At 39.8% G+C, this 17,617-nt stretch overlaps 1 protein-coding gene across 4 annotated transcripts in view; it reads right to left on the bottom strand.

Moving 5' to 3' along the window:
* Nucleotides 1-11,756, bottom strand: part of B3GNTL1 (UDP-GlcNAc:betaGal beta-1,3-N-acetylglucosaminyltransferase like 1) — a 94,001-nt gene extending 82,245 nt beyond the window's left edge. For 3 of the 4 annotated variants that reach the window (XM_072640890.1, XM_072640892.1, XM_072640891.1), the window contains exons 1-3: nt 10,728-11,756; nt 4,373-4,489; nt 4,174-4,273 (exon numbers count right to left, since the gene is read on the bottom strand). In XM_072640890.1, the coding sequence (XP_072496991.1) occupies nt 4,174-4,273; nt 4,373-4,489; nt 10,728-10,889 (379 nt within the window). In that variant the 5' untranslated portion in view covers nt 10,890-11,756. Of the gene's footprint in view, nt 1-4,173; nt 4,274-4,372; nt 4,490-10,727 lie in introns of those variants that run through there. The other variant, XM_072640896.1, reaches the window with a different exon arrangement.
* Nucleotides 11,757-17,617: the final 5,861 nt, after the last annotated feature.

Here is a 17,617-nt window from a genome sequence, read left to right as displayed (position 1 = left end):
GTTTACTCTCATCACAGCTCACTAAAGGAAGGAATAAAATGCACGCTCATTTTGGTATGAAAACCTATCTTACAATACAGGAAAGTGGGGGATAAGGGGATAAGCAGGGTGGGGGGGATGATGGAAGGGAGGGCATGGGGAGAAGGGAGCAATTTGAGGTCGACACTCATGGGGAGGGACAGGATCAAAAGAGAATAGAAGTAATGGGGGACAGGATAGGATGGAGGGAAATATAGTCAGTCTTATACAACACAACTATTATGGAAGTCATTTGCAAAACTACACAGATTTGGCCTATTGAATTGCTTGCCTTCCAAAGGGAAGGGGTGGGGAGGGAGGGAGGTAAAGAAGTTGGAACTCAAAGTGTTAGGAACAACTGTCGAGTAATGTTCTTGCCACTAGGAAATAAGAAATACAGGTAAAGGAGTACAGAAAGTTATCTGGCCCTACAGGACAAAAGAGAAGATGGAGACAAGGGCAGAGAGGGATGATAGAAGAGAGAGCAGATTGGTGATAGGGGCAATTAAATGCTCGGTGTTTGGGGGGGGAGGGGACAAAAGGGGAGAAAATTTGGAACCCAAAATTTTGTTAAAATGAATGTCAAATAAATAAATTTAAAAAAAACATATGATGCTGAACAAATTCTAGAGGAGCAGAACCCATAAAAAGACAGAGCCAAATAATTTCCAGCCCAAGACAACTTACACGGTTATCAGGAAAGGTCTGTTGTACCAGGCTGAGAGAGGACAGCAGTCCAGACCGAGCAGGCCAGGATCAGGCCTTGGGAGTGACTGAATTGGCAGTGACTGCTTCCAGAGCTTCCAACCCACAGATGGTAAAGGGGTTGAACAACTGGAAAGAAGGAGATTATAGGGGTCACTTTGCCAGCACTGAGGCAGGACTCTGTTGCTTTGCCCACACTCAGATCTGGGTCCCAGTCCTGGGTGGCAGTCCTGTGGCGAGGAGGAGTACTGGCATAGCAGAGTTTGTGGCAGAAATAAAGACAGGACTCTCTCACAGCTCTAGGGAAGAAGAGAGTGTTTGTGGTCCCTCACAGACCAGAGCACAGGCCAGAAGAGTAGTAAACACACCTCTTCTTAGATCATACCACCTTGGAAGAACTGAAAACTTACAGGTTCTTAGAAGTATCTCTGAAAACAGTTGCACAAAACTCCTGAAGCTTGAGAGAGTGCACCCTCCATTCTGGAAACTAAGCCCTATTTTAACAAACAGTTAGAAGTAATAGGCTGGGAAAATGAGCAAATAACAGAAAAAAAAAAGATCTGACTATAGAAAGTTATGGTGACAAGGAAGATCAAAACATACACTCAGAGAAAGACAGCAAAGTCAAAATTCCTACATCCAAAGCCTCCAAGAAAAATATGAATTGGTTTCAGAACATGGAAGAACTCAAAAAGGATTCTGAAAATCAAGTAAGAGAGGTAGAGAAAACTGGGAAGAGAAATTAAAGTGATGCAAGAAAATCATGAGAAAAGAGTCAATAGCTTGGTGGAGACACAAAAAAATACTGAAGAAAATAATGCCTTAAAAAACAGACTAGGAAAAATAGCAAAAGAGTTTCAAAAAGCCAATGAGGAGAAGAATGCCTTAAGAAGCAGAAATGCCAAACAGAAAAGGAGGTCCAAAAGCTCAATGAAGAAAATAATTGCTTAAAAATTAGAATGGAGCAAAGGGAAGTTAATGATTTTATGAGAAACCAAGAATCAATAAAACAAAGCCAAAAGAATGAAAAATAGAAGACAATATGAAATATATCATTGGAAAAACAACTGATCGGAAAACAGATCCAGGAGAGATAATTTAAAAATTATTGAACTACATGAAAGTCATGATCAAAAAAAAAAAGGGCTGAGACCTCATCTTTCAAGAAATTATCAAGGAAAACTTCCCTGATATTTTAGAACCAGAGAGTAAAATAGAAATTGAAAGAATCTACTGATCATGTCCTAAATGAGATCCCAAAATCAAAACTGCCAGGCATGTTACGGTAAAAATCCAGAGTTCCCATGTCAAGCAGAAAATACTGCAAGCAGCCAGAAAGAAATAATTCAAGTACTGTGGAACCACAGTCAGAATAACACAAGATTTAGCAGCTTCTACATTAAAGGACTGTAAGGCTTGGAATATGATATTCCAGAGGGCAAAGGTGCGAGGATACAACCAAGAATCACCTAACCAGCAAAACAGTACAATCCTTCAGAGGAAAAAATGGACATGCAATGAGATAAAGGATCTTCAAGCATTCTTAATGAAAATATCCAAGGTGAATAGAAAATTTGACTTCCAAATACAAGACTCAAGCATAAAAAGTTTAACAGGAAAAGGAAATCATAAGAGATTTAATAAGGTTAAACTGTTTACATTCCTACATGGGAAGATGATATTTGTAACTTATAAAACTTTTTTCATAATTAGAGCAGTTATAAGGAGCACACACAGACAGAGGGCACAAGTGTGAGCTGAATATAAAGGGATGATCTAAAAAATAAAATTAAGGTATGGGAGAGAAATGTAGCAAATTACTTCACATAAAAGAGGCAAAAAAAAAGCTTTTACAGTGGAGGGGAAGAGGAGGGAGATGAAGGAGAATGAGTGAATCTTACTCTCATCAGAATTGGCTCAAAGAAGGAATAAGATACATAGGCAATGGGGTACAGACATCTATCATACTTTACAGAAAAGTAAAAAGGGAAAGAGATAAGAGAAGGGAGGGGGTGGTGATAGAAGGGGAGGAATGAGAGGGAAAAGGTAGTCAGAAGCAAAATATGTTTGATGAGGGACAGGGTGAAAAGAGAGAGAGAATACAATAAATGAGAGTGCGCAGAATAGGATGGAGGGAAATACAGTTGGCAATAGGAAGTGTGAAAAAAATTTGAAGCAAGTTTCTCTGATAAAAGTCTCATTTCTCAAACATACAGAGAACTGTGTCAAATTTATAAAATAAAAGCTATTCCCCAACTGATAAATGATCAAAAGATATAATCAGTTTTCAAATGAAGTAATTAAAGCTACCTATAACCATATGAAAAAATATTTTAACGCACTATTAACTGGAGAAATGCAAATTAAAACAATTCTGAGGTACTACCTATTAGATTGGCTAATAGGACAGAAAAGGAAAATGATAAATGTTGGAGGGGATGTGTGAAAAATGAGACATTAATATACTGTTGGCAGAGTTGTGAACTGATTCAACCATTACATAGAGCAATTTGGAGCTATGCCCAAAGGCTATAAAACCATGCACACCTACAATATCACTCCAAGGTCTATATCCACAGAAAGATAAAAAACAAAAAGGCAAAGGACCTATATGTACAAAAATATTTATAGCAGCTTTTTTTCTGGGGGTAAAGAATTATTAATCTGTAGGAAATGCCTAAATTCCCTGTCTACCAATAGAGATAAGCAACTGGTAATAACTTAAAATCCTGGAGTTGCATGAGGCACTGAGACATTGAGTAACTTGTCCAGAAACACACAACTATCATGTGTCAGAGATAGAACTACATCCTCCTGACTCCAAGGTCAATTTTCTGTCCATTATGCCAGGTACTCATTATTAAAACATTACCAGAAAGTTCTTTTCCCATTTCCTTCTATCTAAAACATATTAAATACAGAATTCATTTGTTTAAAAACCTTGGGAGAAGGAAATCATCATCTTAAATCAGTAAACACAGGCCAGATACATATCATAAGAGAGGGATGACTGATCTCACGAATAGAGATTTTAAAAGTTAAGATGATTCAAAAGTAATGGGAGGATTTTAAGAAATTTGGTCCACTCATCTTTCAGAGCACATTTTTTTAACCCAAAATTTATATAGCAATCCATTAGACTCCATTGAAGGAAGGATGTGTGTATATATGTGTGTGTGTTTTGTGTGTGTGTGTATGTATATAAATATATATACATATAAATATAAACATGTTATAATTATTGTTTTATATCTTATAATGTTCGTAATTTCATATTTTTATTCATCTATTTCTGTTGTAACATGTTTGTTTTATGTTATAATGTTTATTATTTTACATGTTTTTCTGCACACACAACCACTGCTTAACAAATACCTGATGACATGAAATGCTCCCCTATTTACAAACGTTTAAATACAATCAACTGATATACCAATAATCTATACATACCTCCTCGGGGAGAAGGAGAATCATGACCTCCAACGATTACTCGGATGCCTAAAGTTTCTAACCTAATCTTCCATTTGTTAATTATATTCATTGACTTGTCCTGAAAAAGAGATAGCAATAGTACAGGATAAAGAAATTCATTAAAAATTATGTCACTTGAACAGGTATGCATAAGAACAAATGATGAATTAATAAATACCTTACTGGCATCGTTAAAGATGGAAAGTTCCAAGGTGCCTTCAAAGTCTTGTTCCAAAACAGACTGCAAACAGTCGTCCAACCAGCACTCAGCATTGTGAACAGGAAGAATGATGGACTAGAATTTTTTTTAAATTAAAGAGAGAAAAGTATGAATATTAAAATTCCTTCTGCACTACTCAAATACATTTCTCATTTCAAACACAGAGAATTTAAAAATAGAAAAATGTTATTATATATGTATATAAAATCAGTATTTGATAATATCCAGATTATAAAACATTAGGGAAAGAAATCATTACTTAATAACAATTATTGGAAAAATTATAGTAGTATTGGGAGAATTAACTTTCCTTCAGTTATAAGGAATTTATATATATCACATATATAAATAAGTTTATATATATTAAACATATATATGTGTGTGTGTATATATATATATATATATATATATATATATATATATATATATATATATATATTTCCTTAAGTTAGTAAAAGTCTTTATTGAACCTAGCCCTTTTGACTCCAAATCAGGAGTCTTTTTATTACAGTACACAGGGGAAAGGCTTAAATAAAGTGATGTAAAACAAAGGAAGTAAAATTAGAAACACACATACTGCAAAGCTATGCATATGCACATGTATGTACATATTATGTACATACATGTGTATATATATATTTTAAGCAAAAAACACTTTATAACATGCAGAAGACAAGTCAGAGAAGGGAACAAAAAGCAGATAACATTTTTAAAGGTTTATATTTTTCATTTACCAAACAAAATATTAGTAATTCAAATTTTATGTGATCTTATTCTTTATCTGTATTTGTTGAAATTTTTGTTGATCATTCTTATGATTCCACAAATCAAAAGAATAATATAACCCTTTATTTCTCGGGCTTTCTGTTCACTTTTTTGTCAGGAATATCCAGTAACATAAATATATCCTGCAGACAACAAATAAAAACACCCACATTAGCTCTGAAACCAAAGGCAAAAAAGGGGATTTGAAGGAGGGGAAGAATGGAAGGAAGGTAGAAAAAGAAACCAGGTCCAGAAGGTCCTGGATAAAGGGCACCAGTTTACAAAGTAAATTTCTCTGTGAACCACAAAGTTTATTAACCGGTACTTTGCATTACTATTACTTAAGAAAATGGTTTTTAAATGGAATAGTTCACTACTTAGTCAAAGTAAAACAATTCATATTAATCCTAATTTTTTAACTATAGTATTCCTTTTCTATTTCTCTACAATGGGTTCACTATAAGGATTTTAAAGATACCAGTTTGTCTTTTCTCCCTTGACAATTTTCACCCCATGTTTCTAAGGGAACTTGAATTTCAGTTTATTGTAAAAAAACAAAAAACCTTACTTATTTGTAAACCAATCTCATTAAAGAGTTTTCAATCTGCAGAACAGATATTAATAACAGTAACAATTAACAGCTTAATCTTTCTTCTTTGTACAGGTGGGGGACTATAGAGGTAGTACACAGTATACAGTATCAAACTTGATTAACATGTTGTTTAGTTTTGCAAACTTTTCCCCGCTCTTCTTTATTCTTTATTATGAAGAATAGTTCTACAGTAACAGTGGAGGGTGAGATATACTGGGAAATAAAGATGCTATAAAAACAACACAGATTTTCATCAGTTTGTACTAGAGTACCACACAGATTTCATGTAGCAGTATTCAGGAGTATCAGATGATGCAAAACGGTTAAGGGGAATGACTCCCCCAAAAGCCCAGTAATTAAGTCTCTTTTTTTGCAGTTATTTAGCACTTTATTTTTCCCCAGTGACATGCAAAACAATTTTTAATATTTGTTTTTAAAATTTTGAGTTCCAAATTCTCTCCCTTCCTCACCCCATTCTCCTACCTCCTCATTGAGAAGGCAAGCAATTCCACGCAGTGGGACTGCACAAGCTGCTGCCTTCTGGCCACTTGCTACAAACCAAAGGATTTCAGGCAGCAGTGAAAAATGGAGAGGATGTTTTCCTTCACATTTTTCACAGGCCACCTGAAATCCTTTGGCGGGTCCCAGGTTGCGCAGGACTTCAATACAGGTTATATGTGAGTAATGATGCAAAACATCCAAAATTGTCATGCTGTGAAAGGAAACATAAACCAAAAAAATCCCAAAACAAAAAAAGTAAAGAAAATTAAAAAATATATGCTTAAATCTGTATTCAGACACCATCAATTCTTTTTCTTTTTCTAGGGATGGATAGCATTGAAAGTTTATTTAAATTTTTATACTTATTTCATTTTGTAAATTTTAAATAATAAATTCTTTTAATAAGGCAGGTCACCTTATCATTATGCTTGAGTGTGTGACAGTTTCTGTTGCTTTACTATGCATAACTGTTACAAGAGTTTTTCCTTTGTCTTCCTAATTTGGGGTGGGGGAGTGTTACAGTTAAAAGAGTATGGAGAGGAAAGGAAGGAAAGAAGTCATTGAGGCATCTTTTTTTAATGTAGAGAAGAGAAGTAAAGACAAACAGGAAAACTTTGAAAGCTACAGTGTGCAAGTTGTACATATGCACAATCTTTTTCAATTCTATTAAGCCTATGGAAATGTCCATTTTATTTGGGTTTTGTTCAGAACAAAAATAATTTTAAGATAAAAAGGATGTCATGCTAACTTCATTTCCTTTTCTGACAGGATTACTAAAGTTAGTACATGAAAGAAAAGCTCTGCATATAGTCTACGTAGATTTTAGTAAAGCTTTTAACAAAATATCCTATACTATTATTATATGAATTGAGTGACAGCCAAGTGTATTAAGAACTGGTTGCATGGCTAGGCTCAGAAGAGTTGTTAGTGGTTCAATGTCAGCATTTCAGGAAGTCTCCAGTTCAATACCCCAAGGATCTGTGCACAGACTTATGCTGTTTAACTTTTAATCACTGATTTGGAGAAAGGTAGAGATGGTATGCTTATTCAATATGCATATGACACAAAGTTATAAAGAATAAACTAATACGCTGAATGAGAGTCTTGATAAAGACTCTTGATAGCCTAAATCGAATAAGATGAAACTCAATATGGAAAAATGTGAAATCTTGCACTTGAGTATAAAAAAATCAACTTCATAAATACAAGAATAAGTACAATATGGGGAGGGTTACTAGAACAAATACATGTACAAGGTCCGAGTGTTTTAGTGAACAGTAAACCCAGTGTTTATCTGCAGTGTAATGAGTTAGGCCAAAAAAAAAAAAACCCCTAACAAAAAATGAATGCAATCTTGGGTTTCATTAAGATCAATTTAATTTAATTCCTAGCAATTAAAAATTATCCTGTAGTAGGGTTCAGACCCATGATGGCAGAGCAGAGGCAGTATTCAAGCCGAATTTTTCCAACATTCCCCTCCAAACAACTTTAAAATAATGAATCAAATCACATTCTGGAAGGACACAGTCAACAAAAAGCCAGGATGAGACAATTTCCTAGCCCAAAACAATTTAGGAGATTGGAAGGAGAGGTCTGTGACACTGGGCTGGGGGCTGACTCGGAGTGCAACGTATGGAAAACAGCTTGAAGGGGTGGTTTCAGAAACGCTAACCCCACAGAGATCCTAAGAGAATTGGACAACTAGTCAGAGATTACAAAAGACTCCTGTACTGGCATTAGACAACGGGTCTAGTGCTATCTGATCACACCATTGCCCATTATCTAGTTCCAGGTTCCAGTTTCAGGACTGAGAGAACACTTACTGTAGCAAGGGAGCAAACAACTTGCCACAGTCCCAAGGAGAAGAAGAGTTACAGTTGCAAGGAAAAGATAAGAACTCAGATTAAGAGAGCAGTGACTGCACCTCTCCCCAGATCCCAGGAACTTGGAAGCACAGAAAACTTACAGACCCTCTAGAACTAGTGGTGAAATTAACAAGGCAAAAAAAGACTGAAGCTTGGGACAGTGACCCCTCCTGGCCCCAGAGGGGAGACCAACTCTAACATAAGTTCAAAATCAAGAAATAGGCTAGAAAAATAAACAACCCCCCCGTCAAAAAAAAAAAAAACCAACCCCTTTTTAGGTGACAGAAGTCAAGACATAAACTCAGAGGAAGACAATGACATAAGAATATCTACAAGCAATGCCTCAAAGGAAAAAAAAAGACTGTTCATGATGCTTGTATAATGCACCTCTTTATTTCTGCCTACCAGAAGAATTGCTAGTTTCCTTCAAAGCTCAGCTCCTGCCAACCACCTCCTACTTCAAATGTTTTACCCGATCACCCCCAGATATTAATGCTTTCCCCCACCAAAAATTCTTTTTTATATATTTAGATATGTACATTAGAACAGAAACTCCTTAAGAGTAAGATGTTTCATTTTTTTGTATCCCTAGAACACTTAGCACATTGAAGAAGCTCAATAAATGCTTGACACAGGACTTTCCTGATCTCCCCCCAGATATTACTGTCCACCCCCAAATCACCTGTTTTTAATGCTGTATATATTTGTTTATGGATGTATCACTCTCCGAGTAGAACGTAAGCTCCTTGGGGAGTTTTCCTTTTTTCTGCCTATCCTCAGATCTAGCACAGCACCTAGCACACTGGCACACAGTAACACCAAATAGGTGCTTGTTGAATTGAATTGAAATCATCCTGACAAAAATTCTATGAAGGAAGCCAGGTACATATTAACAACACAATGTTTTTTAAAAACAGGTTATAAATTATATGATCAAACTTGGTACCAGAAAATAGGTATGAAAATGCACTTTCCTCCCTATTTTATGGAAGTGGATAGGCTATGGGTTTGGAATATCACATATATAGTCACACAATTGATAGATGTTGGTTTTGCTGAGCTTTTTTTTTTTTAATCCATGTTACAAAGGATGTCTGGCAGGGCAGGACAGGAGCAAGGGCTATAATTGGAAACGATGTGAAAAAAATCAATAAAATAATAAAAAATCAAATAAACTGAGAGGTTATGTGAACTGACCAGATTCATCCATGTATCTACCTAGGAACAAAGCAGCCATGAGATCCCAGGTCTCTTAGTGTTTGCTGTTGAGGTTAGGGGAGGATTAGGGGTCAGGGAGAGGAAGTCGTGTGGGACATTCATTGACCACCAGTATTAAAAGGTTCTAGGTTACAGGGTTGGCAGTCCAAGAAAAACTTCCCTGCCCTTAAGCATCTTACAATTTCAGAGAATATAAAGGTAAATTGATAGCTAAAAATATGGCACATATAGGTTTAATATCCTCACTAAAGTCCAAATTTAATTACTCATCTTGATTTCTAAAAGTCTTTACTTTCTCTGGAAGAGCTATGCTTACAACTCTGTCAGGTCCTACCAATACAGAAAGACTTTTAGTGTCATCTTATCATCCCAGAAGATCTAAATTAGTTATAAACTGGGAGCTGATCGCAGGGTGATAAATGTTGCAATCACAGTAACTCTCAAAATGTAGAGAAGCTGTGATTTGTGGAAGAGGGTATACCAGCACCAATGCAATCAGTCATTTTTCAAGTTACTAAATACACACACACACACACACAGAGATAGATATATACAGATAGATAGACAGATGGTTAAATAGATAGATATATATGTACATTCAACAAATTGGCTGTTGTAGTGGGGGGAAAAAAAGCACTGCACTTGGAGTAAAGATGACCTGGGATCCAAACCCACCTGATACTAGCTGAAGGCTCATGAGAAAGTCACCTAGGGGCTCTGAGTGTCAGTATCCACATGGGTGAAATGAGGATGATCACTGCACCTTACCTCACAGGGCTGCTAAGGGCTACATGAGAAAACATGTAATGGCTTCATAAATATTACAGATTACTTCATATTTTCAGAAACTTGCTATTGCATTCAGAAATATCACCATCAGTCCTAGTTCTTCTAATTCACTAAAACCATCCTTAAACTTTATTTTTTTTTTACCTTCTTTATCTTAAGGGAAAGTATAAATACACTAACCAAGTGGTTAGAAATAAAGTGCAGGAGAGGACAGACAGGAGAGGTATCTCAATGAATAGAGTGCCTGGAGTTCAAATCCAGCCTCAGACACTAGCTGTGCGACCTTGGACAAGTCACTTAACCCTGTTTGCCTAAGTTTCCTCATCTGTTTAAAAAATAAAAGCTGGAAAAGGAAGTGGCAAATCACTCCAGTATCTTTGCCAAGAAAACCTCGACATGAGATCACGAAGGGTCGGACACGACACAAACGACTCAACAGGAAAGGGGCAGAAAAGGGCCATATTGGGTAAGTGATGGGAGACGAGATGCACCTTCGAACTAAAGAGAAAGAAAAAAAACCAGGCTCTTTCATTCTCTTCACCTGAACCCCAAGAAACAAAGCACTGGAACGAGGAGAACGTACCACTTGGACCTTAGAGTCCCTCTCCCGGCTTCGGACCGTTAGCGGAGCCACGGGCTGGACAGAGGCAGAGGATGAGGATGAGGATGAGGATGAGGGGGGAGCGCTGGACACCTCCGCCCGAAGGGTGTCCGCCCCAGCTACTGCCCCGTCACCGCTCCACATGGTGGGAAAAAGAAAAGAGGCCAAATTCTCTTCAACAGAACGTACACGTGGTGGGAGGCCAAACCTAGGCGGGCATCGGGAGAAGGGAAAAGAGGGAAACGAGAACCGCTAGAGCGCCCAGGTAGAAAGATGCAGGTCCCGGTGCATCCAAACCGACTCCTGCATCTGCCCTCAAGGGCTTCGCTTCTTCTTCAGCCTAGCTCCCCCTCGCTCTGGCCGCCCATTCTCCCCAGGTTCTTTTTTAATCCTTCCGCCCCACGGCCGAGGCACGGAACGACTCCCACTGCCCTCCCTCGCACAGCAGGGGAGCTCAGCGGCCCCACCACCGCAGCCGCTTCTTCCGCCACAGCAGCGTGTGGCCACTCAAGAGGCTCCGCCCCCCAGAATCCACGTGACTCGGGGGCACGGGGGTGGGGTCCCGACCTCCGACAAGTCCTGAGATTGGTGAAGAGGGCTTTCGGAGAGAAAACGGATCTGGGGAGGAGTAGAGAAGAGCGGCCTAGAGCAGCCGGAAGTAGAGCCGTGGGCGGATTCCCCTGCGGAGTCCCGCAGAAGCTGGGGGGAGGAGGGGCGGGGACTGTCACCTAGGGGAGCCCCGATGCTGTTGGCGGTAATTACGAAAGGCCAGAGTCAGCTGCCGGCCACCTCCAGCCCCAAGCTTCTTTCTTCCTCCCTTTTCCTTCCACCCCCTCCCTGCATTCCTCCTCTCCTTATTGCTTCACATCTGCCAATAACAGTCAGCGCTCCTGCAGGATAAAGCTGTCTTTTTAAAATATCCAATGTCATAGGGCTGATGTGAGACAAGCACTTTGTAAAGAGTAAAACTCTAGCCATAGGCTGTTAATCTAATCCCTTTTAAAAAATGAAAAAAATAATATCCCACCAGGTTACCCCAAAGGTCTGCTGCCTCTGGACTGATGTTAAGAATTTGTTACAATGTTACTTTGGCCAAGCTCCGCCAAGGGTTGGGGACGCAGAGGCAGAACCCTGGCTGCCTCCTTTCTCTTCTGTGCTTTTGAAACACTGTTTCTTTTTGGAGGGAACACTTGCTACCTCTTCACTTTCTTAATCACCTCCATCTCACCAAAGAAAAAGAAAATACACAGTCAAAGAAAGTAACAGGATTTCTAGTGAGGCAGTCTCTAATCTGAGAATGCTCAGAGCCACACAACGCAGGACTGGAGACTGGAGTGCCAGTAGACAAGTAGTTTAATCCATTTCAGAGTGAGGAATGTTCTTTTGTGTGAAGTAAAAGCACAGTTTATATACTTAAATCACAGGTGGGGAAGAAGGGAGGAAGGTGGATTACAATCATTTAGTGGTTTCCCTCAAGAAAGCCACAAATCCCACAATACAATAATTCTGGAGTCAGGTCTTTGGGGATCGTGACCACCTCCCCTAGAGTACATGTGAGATATAAAGATTATGTATCCACAGAGACGAAGGAAATGAGGTTTTTCTTTCACACTTCTCTGCAAAAACAATTCTCAGAATAAGGGGAAAAACAGGAAACCAATCACCAGAAACCAGTCTCAACCAGGTTTGAGTTTAGGACAGGGTAGCAGGACAGCTAGGCTTTGAGCATGCATGCTTACTTGACTCATGAGTATTAACTTCTGCTTCCCAGGAGGAGCTAAAGCTAATTTAAATGCACATGCAATGTATGTAGAGGGAGGGGCAACATTTCAAGGGGATAACATGAAGTAGGCACACTGGGAAATTGTACACCTCAAAGTACTCAGCCAATGAGGAAATGAGGGAGAGACTTTGAGTTCCCAGACTGGGATAAATTAGCTTGCTCTCCCTTCTATAAGTGGAGCCTTGGCTGCAACACACTAGCTTCCTTCAAGGATCATAAAATAAATGTTCCTGCATCATCTACCTCAGGAGTCTTTTTTGTCCTCTGGAAATTTTATTCCTAACACACAGAACCAGATTTATGTGCCCTGAACAGGTTCTACAACCTTTGATTCACTTCACTTAAGGACCAGTAATTGTGAGTATTGTCAATCTACTTCCAAGAGTCTGAGGGGACAATAACAAGGAACCAAAAAGGCTTAGTTCATAGAGAGAACCTCAGTCCACATCCAGTTTCCTGGGTTGGTGGTCTTGGGAACAACTGTAGGCTGCTTTGGGCCCCTTTTAATCTTTAGGGTCAGGTCATCTGTGGGTTCTAAAATGCAAGTGGGTGGTACTGCCTTTTCAGATGTGACATGTGGATCCAGGACTTCACTCCCCAGAATCTGGCTGCAGTCAGAGTGGTGAGCAGGACTTCAAAAGGGCCTTTCCACCATGACTCCAAGAAATGATTCTGAAGATGTTTCCAGTAGACCCAGTGTATGTAAGGAGGATTTTGTTATCCTTTTAGAGTTTAGTTTCTCAGGTTCCATGACCATGACCATAACCATGACCTAGTTTCCAGGTGTTAGATAATAACTCCCAGAATAGTCCCAAGGATCCTAGATAATAATTCCTAGAATCATAGTGATAGGTAGTCCTACTGAGGCTGCGTCATGAGATATGGGGGTAACATAACTGATATTTACTATACTTGCACAGAATGACGATACTGCTAGAGTTAACCTGTGAGCTTAATGTTGGCAAGATGCCTTCTTTGTCTATTGCCCTATAAAGCAAGTGGGTATTGGTCAATGAGAGGGGCACACTAAAGGAGAACCCATAGAGAAATCTGTGTGTGCCTTGACCAGCTCTCAACAAGGCTTAAGGGGATTTAAGGGAATACGCAAGCTGTGCTTGTCTCGATTGACCCCATCGAGATGTAGGGGTAGTTGCCCCCTTCTCCACTGCCTGGGTGAGAAGGGTGATTAGGAATTCTGTAGGAGTTGGAACTCCCATTATCAGCAACCTTTTGAGAATATTAGAATAAAGTGAGATTAACTCCTCTGAAATTGTCTTCCTGTTCTTCCTGTCTAACCAGATCAAGAGTGAACCTGTTAGAGGTTGGAATCCAAAACTCCAGTGCCTCCTATGTGTTATCTGTGAAACACCCAGTCACTGGCTTGAATCAGGGGCTGAGTTTCAGTTGGAATTTCCAAAGAATGGGACTATGAAAGAAATCGATAAGTCTCTGATATCTTCTGAGCCAACCCAATGTAATATTGTAAGAGGGAGTCTTTGACGGTTATGCTTCCCATTCACTAGTATGGCGGCATTGGGCATCCTGGTACTATCTCATAGGGACTGAGTTGAGGCCTTGAGGCCTTAGGTCTAGAACAAAGCAAGGTTGAAGTAAGGGCTTTGGGCCAGGGGATACCTAGCTCCTCAGAGAATTTAGCAAGGGAAGTTTTAAGTATTCCATTAACTCTTTGAATCATTCTTGATAACTAGGAGTGATAGGAGGGCTGAGTAATTGGACAGGATGAAAGTAGCTTAGCTAAGGAAGCTCCTGTGAAATGGGTACCTCCATCACTATGTATTCCTTTGGGGGAGGGAGGAAGGAATGATTTTTTTCTAAGAGGATTTTTGCTACACCAGAGTCTGTATCAGTACAACAGGGAAATTTCTACCTACCAGGAAAACATACAGACTATAACCAAAGCATATTTGTATCCAAGGGCTGGTGACAATTGAATAAATTTGACCTGCCAAGTTTCAAAGGGCAAATCTGGGAGAAGAAACTGCCCATGAGCAGGCTTCAGAGGCTTGGCTGCATTGTGCTTGGGGCAGGTGGGACAGCTCCTAGGCAGTTTCAGCAGCCCTGTGAAAACTCCCAACCCATAGTCCCATAGTCTTATTAAGTTCAAATCCCTCCTTTTGACACTTTCCCTGCTTTTTGATAGGCATTCTTTTCTGGGCAGTGGCTATTTCTTCTCTTGTTGGGCTAAGAGGCTTAGGCTGGCCTTAAGAGCAAGATGGATAGCTGTGCTTATGGGGACTTGTACCTTAGGAATTTGAGCGGTGAAAGCTGTGGTTTTAGCTGCTTGGTCAGCCCAGTCATTCCCACAGGCATGAATGCTGTTTTTTCAACTGTGCCCTGGAATTTTAATTATTGCTACAGCCGGGGAAAGCAGACAGTTTAATACATGGGAAACCTGTTTCTGATTTTTAATGGGCTGTCCTAAGGAGATAAGGAAGCCCCAAAGTTTCCACAGCATCCCAAAGTCATGTGCCAAAGTCTCATCCTCACTTCCCATCTCAAGTAGATGGGTGGCAGGATTGAACGTGTTGCTTACGTCAGCTATATTCCTTTCTTTCTCAGAGGTGAATGAATCAAATGAGAGAGCTAACTGCACAATACGTGGGGCACTGATAACTGATTTGATATCAGTAACATCTGAAACCCACAAGCTGGAGGGAACTTGACTGAGAGTCAGATGGTCAGAAGGGGTTAAAGGGAAAGAAACCTAAAGGAATGGGAACACTTCCAGATGGGAAGGTCATTGGGGATAAAAGACACAAGGAAGTGGTCCTCCTAGGTCAAATGAAATAATGGCCTCTAATTTATGGAGCAGATCATGTCCTAGTTAGTCTCTGGGAGCCTCAGGGACCAGGACAAAAGGATGAAAGGCACTAATCCCTCAACAGAAAGGGAGAGTGGTTCTGAGATATGGGGTACAATGGGGTTATTAGCAACCCCCACAAATGAGTTACTCTTTTCACTCCAGGGGAGGGGAATGGAGGGGTTTAAAACTGAGAGTATAGCACTGGTATCAACTAGAGTAGACACTTCTTGCCCTTATATGAGCAAGGAAACATCTCCAACAGGAGTTATGGGGATAATGGGCATTGCCTGTACATCCCTCTCCTTTTGCCACCCCTCCTGCCAGCCTTCCTAGGAGCCTAGTCACGCTGAATGATTGAGATTACTGTGGTTTAATGCTTTCTGGCACCAACTTCTAGTCTCTCTTTTTCCAATTGAGACAACCATGAAATGATACAGATCCAGATACTGGGATTTGTATGAACATAACACAGTCAAAACTGCTCAGCAAAACCTATGTGATCCCCCTGGGGCTGAGACACTCCTTGGCAGGATCCTGGAGTTGTTTGTGCTTCCAGGGTTTGAAACCCCAGGTCCTGATCTCCTCAGGGTTCTCCTCAGGGTTTTGTTTTTTTTTCCTGGAAGAACTTTGAAAGGGAACATAGAAACTGGCGAGCTGGTAGAGTCTTTTGGTAAAGGTGGGTATATTTTAGGTAGTTGGGTAGTGGGGGGTTGTTAAGGTGAATGTTTTCAAATTATTTAATCCTTTCTTTCATTGATTCTAATTCATAGCTATGGTCTCTTCCTTTCCTCTGAGTACCATTTATTGTAGCTGTCCCACTCAAGAGGCTGTTTCTTTATTCATACATTTCTGCCTTAAATAATCTAATTTGTTCTTGTCAAAGCTGCCCCAAACAAAGTTTAGGGTCATCACTAATCAAATCAACCCAATCCTGGCAATATGAGGGATAGTCAAGGCCAGATTTCTTATACATTTGAAAGGCACATGTTCCTTCTGGGAGTTTGTTAATAGGAACTGCTGTATCTTTCCCCATGCCTTTACCACACATCTGTCCCATTTTAAAGGTATACATTCAAAGATAACGATGACGGGGTGCTTGGGTGCATTGAGTCCCAATTCTAAAATCACATTTCTCCCTATCCTCAGAACACTATCTCAGGCAATTTCTCCCCAGTCCAAGGACACAGCCTGCCTGAGAAACAACAGTTATGTCCCTTCCTGCTAGAGTACCCAGCTGCACCTTTAGAACTCATTAGTTTGAACCAGCTATGCACTGGCTTAATAGGCTGTGTCCTGAGTCATAATGACATTTACTACTCACTGACCAATCCTATGTATGCTAGACTTAGACATACGTATACTCCCTTACATTTATCTTGTCTAACAAGACATTGATGAGAGCAGCCTGGTATTTCTGAGCCAGCACTGACTGCTAGTTGACTTAGTAATGTTTCAGGCCTAAAACCACACTCCCCCCCTCCCTGCGCCAGGCTATTTCCCTGATGAATTTTGGGTAAAATACCTGCACAGTAGATACCAAAAGTACATGTTCCTTTAAGAATTAACCACTCCTTAACCACTCCCTAATCCCACCCCAAAACACCTAGCTGGGATATTTGGTACATACTTTACTGTAGAATATCCTATATAAACTTTACCTGTACCCCTCTAAAGTTGGAAGTTCCCTAAGAACTCTTGCCCGCTGAAAAGCGTAATAAATCTTTACCTTGACCTCAACAGTGCTTGAGTCCATGAATTCTTCTCCAGACGACCTGCCCCTGGTACCATGGTCTTTGTGGGGGTCTCACACCTCCCTTCCAGCCCTCATCAATAACACCACTTAACTAACACACAATACACACACAAAAATACACTATAAGAGAATATAACAACACAAATACATGAAATACAAGTAGATAATTACAAGTATTCCACACTGGGCTAGTAATTCACTTCAATTATAGAAGTAAATTTTCCACAACTCTAAACAAGTAGGCAAATAAGAAGTTAATTTCAACCAGTTTAACCTCACACAGAACCAACCACACAAGCAACTCTTACCCAAAAATTTTTTACTGTGTTCGGAACTAAAAACCTGCAGTCCACAGGTTGGAATGCATTTATAAAAGAAAGAAGAGAAAGACTGTAGGCCATGGCTGGCTCCGTATTATGAGAGAAAAGACTCACGCAAAAGTCAAAGCCAAATACATGTGCCTGAAAACAAAGCAAACCAACAAAATCCACAGGTCTTACCAAAGTGATCCA

This window comes from Notamacropus eugenii, chromosome 2 (genome assembly GCF_028372415.1).
Source record: "Notamacropus eugenii isolate mMacEug1 chromosome 2, mMacEug1.pri_v2, whole genome shotgun sequence".
Lineage (NCBI taxonomy): Eukaryota > Metazoa > Chordata > Mammalia > Diprotodontia > Macropodidae > Notamacropus > Notamacropus eugenii.
Note: the sequence above shows the minus strand (reverse complement) of the source record. Positions and strands in the feature narration are given on the sequence as shown.